The sequence below is a fragment of the Porites lutea genome, chromosome 3 (assembly GCF_958299795.1).
Source record: "Porites lutea chromosome 3, jaPorLute2.1, whole genome shotgun sequence".
Taxonomy (NCBI): domain Eukaryota; kingdom Metazoa; phylum Cnidaria; class Anthozoa; order Scleractinia; family Poritidae; genus Porites; species Porites lutea.
Window position 1 is genome coordinate 12,193,346 of NC_133203.1, and position 7,872 is coordinate 12,201,217.

Genomic DNA, 7,872 nt, shown 5'->3' on the forward strand with positions numbered 1-7,872 from the left:
TTAAGGTAATCGTCTTGTCTTGTCCATGGGAAAATACAGTGCAACTTCAGTCAGCCACGACCCATTCTCGTCCCCAGAGTCACTCGGCTTAATTTGTAACCGACCAGTTTCCAACCACGTGACCAAGCAACGACGGGCTCTGGGGACGAGAATGGCCACGACCCATAATGCCATAGCTTGAGTAACAGCTGTTTCTGGGGCGGGGGCGGGGAGGGGGAAATCGGAGAAAAGGGAAGCGGAGGACAATAAAAACTCTTTCCCTCTTATTCCTAAGGAAGGGCTGATACTCCTAGTGATCGCTGACCCAGTGACATAGGGGTGATTGCTTTTTACTGGGGTCGAACCACAAGAAGTTGAGAAAAGTCGTCTGTTTACAACCACCTACTCGTTCGAAGAGAATTAACCTCAAACAATTTATAATAAATTCTAGTCTCTTATATTCTGAGTTGCACATTACTTGCCCTGAACACATGGGTTTACATTCCGGGGGAGTGCCTAGTAAGCAGGTACGCTTGAACTAGCTTGTCTGTAAAATAATATGGCACTGTGGTCCCCATAAGCACTCACAAACCTCAACCCTGGAGGTATGTCATGACTATCCAGGCTAGCACTGACAATAGCTTGCTGATCCACTTAATCGTGTCTATTGTTTTCAAATTCCTAGAGCTCTCTTTTACTTGAGAGGAATAGTTACAGGCATCACTACATATAAAGTAGACCTTTACAGCATTCTGCTCCAGAAAGAAAACATAAAGAAATGGGGTTGAGCAGTCAAGGCTTGGGTGGATACAATTTCATACAAATCACTGGTTTTTGTCCACCCAAGCCTTGAGTTGGTGGCTTTGTTGACAAGAATGCAGGAAGGGTCTATAGTGTACACTGATTACACAAGGAAAATCAAGAAAGAACGCACGCTTTTCGCATTTCCAAGACAACCTTTTATTATAAAATAATCTTATTTAAGCAACTCATAGAGTTCATGTACATTTTGTATTCTAAGTCTTTTGAATTCTACTTAATGAGGACAGTTAAGCTTAATTTCTCTGTAAATATCAAGGTCGTGAGCTACCCTTGCTATAATAAAAATACGTACAATATCTCTTCAAGTACTATCACTTTTCACTAAAATTACAAAATATAACCAACCTAAATTAACTCGTATTTGCATTCAACAGAAAAATAAAGTAAAAACATAATGACATAACAACCTGCTAAAAAGAATTTACAAAATCGAAATAAAAAGTTATTTACAACTCAAACGCTACACAACCACCAACCAAGTATTTTGAAATGTATAAATAAGAATATCGAGAAAAACCTTTTAGGAACATATACAACATAAAATGTACAGAAAAATTATTCATTTACAATATTTTTGACAATATTTGTTTTCTTGTTTATAAGCATTGTTATACCCTATTAATGTCCCTGACAGTTTCGAAAGCATTTACAGGATGTATAAGCCGTGGGTGTGATTTTGGCCACTTCAAAAAAAGAACAAAACAAAACAAACAAAACACTTAAACAAATACAAAACAAAACAAAACAAAAAACAAACCGGGTCTGGGTAGGGTGTCATGTATGTATGGTTTCCAATGTTAATTATCTCCCAAAACGTTTCATCTCAGAGTGGCCAATTCTGTGCTTCTGTGTCAAAAAAGAGTCGAAAAACCATTTTACACTTTGATGCTTTCTCAGCTAGTAAGAATGAAAAGTCAGTTTCTTCTCCAACCCAGTGAACAGGCTAATCTGTACCAGAAGTTTGATTCCTCTTCTCTGATATAATCAAGATAAGTAAGATGCTGTATTGTCAGTGGAATTTTGAATCGATATGCATCTTCAATCAGGATGGGGATGAAGCGTCGCTCTTGTGCCCCTACAAGAGAGAGGACAATGGTTATATCACATTGTTACCTTGAAACTGCTAACTCTACGTTAACTTAAACAAGAAATGATGTACTTTATGGTCGAACAATATCACTCGACTTTTCTTTGTTTTTTGTACATCAGATAGTTTGCACGGTTTTGATTCAATAGTGGCAATGAGTTATCTCATAGACTACATGTAGTTGTCTTTAGGGGCTCAACCTTTGTTTTCAGCATTAGATCGATGAAAACTATAACACAAAAAGTCTTATAAATATTAAAATATTGCCGGTTAATGCTGCATGCAAAGAAAATCGTGTCTGATGGCCTGGGGCTAGTGGATTTTGCTATTGGGCTAGTGAATTTTGTTCTTAACTTGCCTGATGGGCCAGTGCTGTTTTTTTTAGGGAAATTCAAATTACAGAAGGATTGTAATCAATACTGCTGATCAAAAAGGGTTTTTGAGCTAGTTAAAATGACTTGTGGGCTAGTGCATGCTAGCTACAGCTTGCCTGAATGGCAGGCTGTAAAACTGACTTTCTTTACACCCTGTAATATTCAAAAAAAAAAAAAATTGGAAAGAAAAAAAAAAAAAAAGAAGAAAGAAAAAGACAGCTGCTAATATAAACCCTGCCTACCCCTCCATTGTCTCCCAAGCTGCCATTTTTATCTAACCTGGTGAGAGACTCATAGCAATGTGGGATTCATAGATTGCTCCTTCACTGTCATCAAAATTGCTTGACAGCACAGCTACAAACTTTCTGCATCGTTTCTCGATGGCTACTGCAGCAGTTTGAAGGTAACAACCACCACCAAGGAAGTCACGCTCACTAAAACATAGTCGTAAGTTATAAGGTGGGCTCTCCATTTTTTTGAGCAGTTTTTCCACGAATTCACTGTCCTTTTTGGCAGTATTTGCAAAGCAAAGAAATGCATCGTATGAATCATGAACTGCAAGCAAAGAATGAAAATTAATGCTTTATACAACTTTTATGACCACGGCAAGACAAGCTTAAACTAAAACAAAACACATGTAGGATGGTGATCCTACATTCGCATTCCCAGCAATGTTAACTGTCTCTGATCGGATTCAAAGCCCTTCCAAAACGACTCATAAGGACAAAGGACTAAAAGTAAGTACCTTTTATTATTTTGTTAGCAAATACAGCGTTCGGGTTCCCTGTGCAATATCGCATTCTTTTTTACATTTTTCAAGGGCTATAAATGTAACTAGTTGTCTGTAATAACACCAAAAAAAATTTCTTATGAGAGTCCGAGAAAATAAATGTCAATTTTCACAAAATGACACCTTACACGTGAAATTTTCAGAATGTTACCTCTGTTTTCACATTATTCTTCTGAAGTTTGACATTTATTTTCTTGGACTCCCATGAGAAAATGGTGTTATTACAGGTAATTAATTTTTATATCTACAGCCCATAAAAATTGTAAAACACAATGCGATATTGTTTAAATATTCTGCTACAAGGTTTTTGTCCACTAAAAATTGAAATTGCTCAATTTCCTGTCTTAATACTCTTTCTGTCTTAATACTCTGAGTTGACTAGCTGTAACAATTTCATCACAAAAAAATAACTGCAAAAGATGTTAAATATACTTACTTGTTTGTAACCCCTCAATCTCCTCTGCAAGAAAAATGAAACAAAAGGCTTGTGAGTAGTTTGCAACATTTCAATTCAAGAAAAATAATGTATTATAACTTAGAGTAAAAGTAGAAACAAGACAATGTATTTCACAGTATGTATCAGCAAAAAATTTTATGTATTCTTAGCATATGTTATGTAAAACTACAGATTTCAGAAACCATCAGTGTGACTTGATATCAGATCTACAACGTGTGTAATATGACCAGTCTTAAAAATAAACAATTACAGAGCAGTCTTTGCTGTTTGGAAATCTATTTCAGTTTATACAATGATGTGAATGCTACGTGTGCTGTGATTGGTCGTTATTCATGATCTATTGGAGTACAGATACATGCATGACATCACAGGAAACTTGTTTTCTTTGTTTTGTTTAACATATCGTGCGGTTTCAGATTAAGGGCAAGTGAAAGCCTCGAAAAAACTTTGCAAGAGCTATTTACAAAGAAGAAAAATGGAGAAAAGGAGAGAAAAAGAGCTCTTTACAACTTAAGAATGCCTAAAATTCAAGAAATCTTCACAACAGTTGCCATCGTGTGTCATTGCTATGAGAGATGAGTTCGCTGTCTTGCCTAAACTAGCACAAATCTTTGAACAGTCAAGCGGTATGAGGAAGGTATGTGTATCAGTCTTTTTTTTCCTGATCATTGTATAAAACAAATAGATTCCATGTTGCCGTGGGTCTCTTCAGTAATAGATCACAGAGGATGTAAAAAATGTGGTAAAAACATCAGTCACACTCACTCGCCTGCGGCTTGTCTGCCACTTCTTTGTTTTTACCACATTCTGACATCATCTGTGATCTATTACTGAACAGACACACGGCAACGTGGAATCTATTATTTTGTTAAGTACGTAAATTTTACTGTAAAATAAATTCTGCATTTGCCACTATGAAAAGAGACCTCTGCAAACAAAATATAGCCCATTTCCGAATCATTATTATTGTTCTGAACCTCTTTAAAAATTGGGCCTATCACACAGTCCATCTTATGAAAATGAGTTATATTTGTTCATGGATAAAAACTCATTTCCGTATGAAAGGATAAGCAAAACCAACTGAATGAAATTCAGAATGCCTTATTATTTGACAATGCAGGCAGGTACTGGAATATAATAAAAGTTAGAAATAATACTATACAAACCCAGTCTTTGCTGACGTTTCTCTCTTTGACTTTTTGTAGGGGTTACATCTGAATGAACATAACAAAATAACAACAAAAATGACTATGTAGTTTGCACAAGACTACACTCACCAAAGGATAATTGACTGAACACAACATTTTTCAACCTACTTAATATGGGCACTGGTTAATATGAACAAAGAACACTATTCTACGTCCTGTGTCACATACATGTACTCCCATATATCAACAACCTTGCTTAATAGACACTCTTCATCTGCGCAGTGTCTATGACTAAAAAACTTACCACTTAAAGAAAAAAAAAATAGCAGAAACAGCAAATGGCTTTTCAAACATTCTGTCTAATGTCAAGTCCATCTGGCTGAGCCACAAACTAAAAGCGTTGGTACAAAGTCAAGTCACAGATTCCATTGTTGTGTTTCAAGAGACATGCACCACACAATGTACTTGAAAGGTAGTTTTTATGATAAATTATCATGAGGTTTCTTTGGGATGAACTTGTTAAAGTTACAGATAAGAAATAAGGCAGTGTTTCCTTGCAAAAATTTCTACCTTCTGTAACATTTTTTCTGAGAGCCTGCTTAATATGAACACTCGGATAATAAGGACACTATGGCATGTCCCCTTGGTTTCCCTGTTAACTGGGTTCCACTGTAATTTTATCACAAGTACATGTCAAAAAATGGTTTTCCTACAAAACTATGTCAAAGCAGGAGTACCTTGTAGAGATGCAGGGACCTCCAGTTAAACAAACAATAACCCCAACTTTTCAAGCTGCATTTTAACACTAACCTACATACGGCTGAAGGTCCTCTAGCACATCATTTCGTTCCATCTCTTTTAGCAAAGATGTCATTGCTGAAATTTTCCGGTCATTTTCCCGGAATTTTCTTAATAAGTTCATAACAGGATTATCAGTACTTCCAAGCCACTGAATGTACTGATTTGAGTATCCCATTTTGTCTGCTAATGACCTGTAGTCTCTTCCAGTGGCTGATAATGGTTGTAAGTGTTCTACTAGTTTTTGGTAACCTTCAGAGGGGAAATCCTTCAGTAGCTTCTCATCACCAGCTGCTGTTTCACCAACTAGCAAGGAAATTACAAAAAATCCATTATTAAACCCTTGAGACAAATCAAAGCTACAATGGGTCAAAATGTTTTGTTTTCTTTGATGTTTCTCATCATTATAAACTGTAATTAATGAACATGTAGACTTCTGATCTCAACAACTGTACACAAGACAAAAATTAAGAAGCAATGATACTCAAGGTTCCTGTAGACACCATCATTCTTTACTCGCTTTTTTTTAAAATTTTTTTACAGGAGTATAATATTTAATGTAAATGCTTCAATTAGCACTCATAGCATTTTTTAATGTAGATGTGGATGCTTATCATTTTATTTATCATTTGTGGCCATGCTGTTGTCAACACAATAAATTGTTATGATCTTCAAACCAAGAGAGCTTTTAAGAAAGTTTGAATCAACTTAGATGTATGCTTTTCAAAGAGCAAGTCAAATTTTGGCATTTGTCAAATGTAAAGCAGACATCGACATTCACTTAATTTAAAACAGAAAAGTTAAAATATTTAGCACTGAGAGCACAAAACTAGCAACAATAAACAATGATAAAGCAAGGTAGTTTTAGCTTTGATTTACAGCTGCAGCTACTTTTCCTTAAAACAATACTTTCTGATACTTATGGAAAGACTTTTAGTGTCAATTTGATAATAGCAACAACAAAAAGCACATACAGGAGGGGTGATATGATCAGTATTGATTCAATTGTTTATTGACCAACCAAAAGGCTTTGTTCATTTCTTTGTTTCTGTACTTTTTACTACATTGGCTAATTGCCTTTTTTGAGAATTTTTCTCATGTTTATTCATTATTATTAGTGTAGTGAGGAAACAGCTGACATTTGGTGATGCTACCACTGGTTTCCCCACCAAATGACGTCTAAGAGACGAGCGCAGAAATTCCATACTGATGACGCATCACTTGAATCAATTTCCCACACGGCACGACCAATCAGAAGCACTACCCAGATCTGGGTAGTGACGCGTCATCAGTATGGAATTTCTGCACTTGTTTCTCAGCCATCATTTGGTGGGGAAACCAGTAGTAGTGTCGCCAAATGTTGGCTGTTTTCTCAGGCTGTTGTAGTGATTAAACAAAGCTGGTAAACACAGTTAATGGAGACAGTTCTGTAAAAGTACTAAACAATGTGCATATTAAAAATAAGTTTCTGGGCCAATTTGTTTTCAATATTTTCTGCCGTAGAGTTCTTACCTTTGTCCTTTTCTGAATCTTTTTCTTCAGGGGAGATTGTGTCATGGTGTTGCTTATCAGTACTATCAAGTACCACGCTTAGCATTAACTCATCACCTTCACTGTTTTCTTTTGATGGCTGAGTGTCAGTGATTGCACTTTCTCTATTCCTTGCATTTTGTGTTGAATATCGCTTTCTTTTCTTGAGCAGTGATGTCACATTACGCTTTAGTCGAACTGTAAATTTCTCTTTTCCCGGTTTCTCCTTCTCCATACTTGATATTAAAAAAAGCAAAACAAATTAACTGTAAGGCAGGTCAGTGTAGTGACAGACACAACTTTCATGCTTGTATGAGATTGGAACTCTTGACCTCCATGATACCTGTGCAATTACAGATTGAGAAAAGGGCCTCTGCTAAACAGCTTTGTCCATACATAGGCCCAGCTGATGAACCCCAATAAGGGCAAAACAGCTGTCCATGGCTGCCACTGCCCGGGTGATATGGCTGTGCGCATGCGTGAAGTATTGGCCAGGCTGTGGGTTGGTTCATGAGTGCCCCTTGCTTTAAGCTTATCTTGTTAATGCAAATATTTACTTTTGTCAATAAAATGTCACATTCAAGTCTAATTTGTAAAAATACTGGGGGAAACCAATTTTGCAGAACGATTTGCACTCACTAAGACTTAAGACTAAGACTCAAAATCTGCAGGAAAATCTATCTAAAAATAAACTGCACTGTGAAAAAGCTATGGCATGGGCACAAGGGAGTTCCTTGCTAAAGCTTATAGACTCCTGCTATTGCTTAGCTTTTTTTATTATAATCAACCTGATATGTACATAGTGCGTGCCTATGTTTTTCAGAGAAGGTTTTGTTATGACTATCCATGACTATCGCTCTTGCTTTCTTCGGCGAAACAATTTGCCG

General features: G+C 36.4%; 1 protein-coding gene across 1 annotated transcript in view; it reads right to left on the reverse strand.

Moving 5' to 3' along the window:
- Positions 1–915: 915 nt before the first annotated feature.
- LOC140930495 (myeloid differentiation primary response protein MyD88-like) overlaps positions 916–7,872 on the reverse strand; it is a 7,338-nt gene continuing 381 nt past the window's right edge. Inside the window, exons 2-7 of the mRNA XM_073380211.1 lie at positions 6,968–7,221; positions 5,468–5,761; positions 4,676–4,723; positions 3,489–3,512; positions 2,542–2,817; positions 916–1,876 (exon numbers count right to left, since the gene is read on the reverse strand). Coding sequence (XP_073236312.1) covers positions 1,716–1,876; positions 2,542–2,817; positions 3,489–3,512; positions 4,676–4,723; positions 5,468–5,761; positions 6,968–7,220 — 1,056 coding nt within the window. The 5' untranslated portion in view covers position 7,221 and the 3' untranslated portion in view covers positions 916–1,715. The remainder of the gene's footprint in view (positions 1,877–2,541; positions 2,818–3,488; positions 3,513–4,675; positions 4,724–5,467; positions 5,762–6,967; positions 7,222–7,872) is intronic.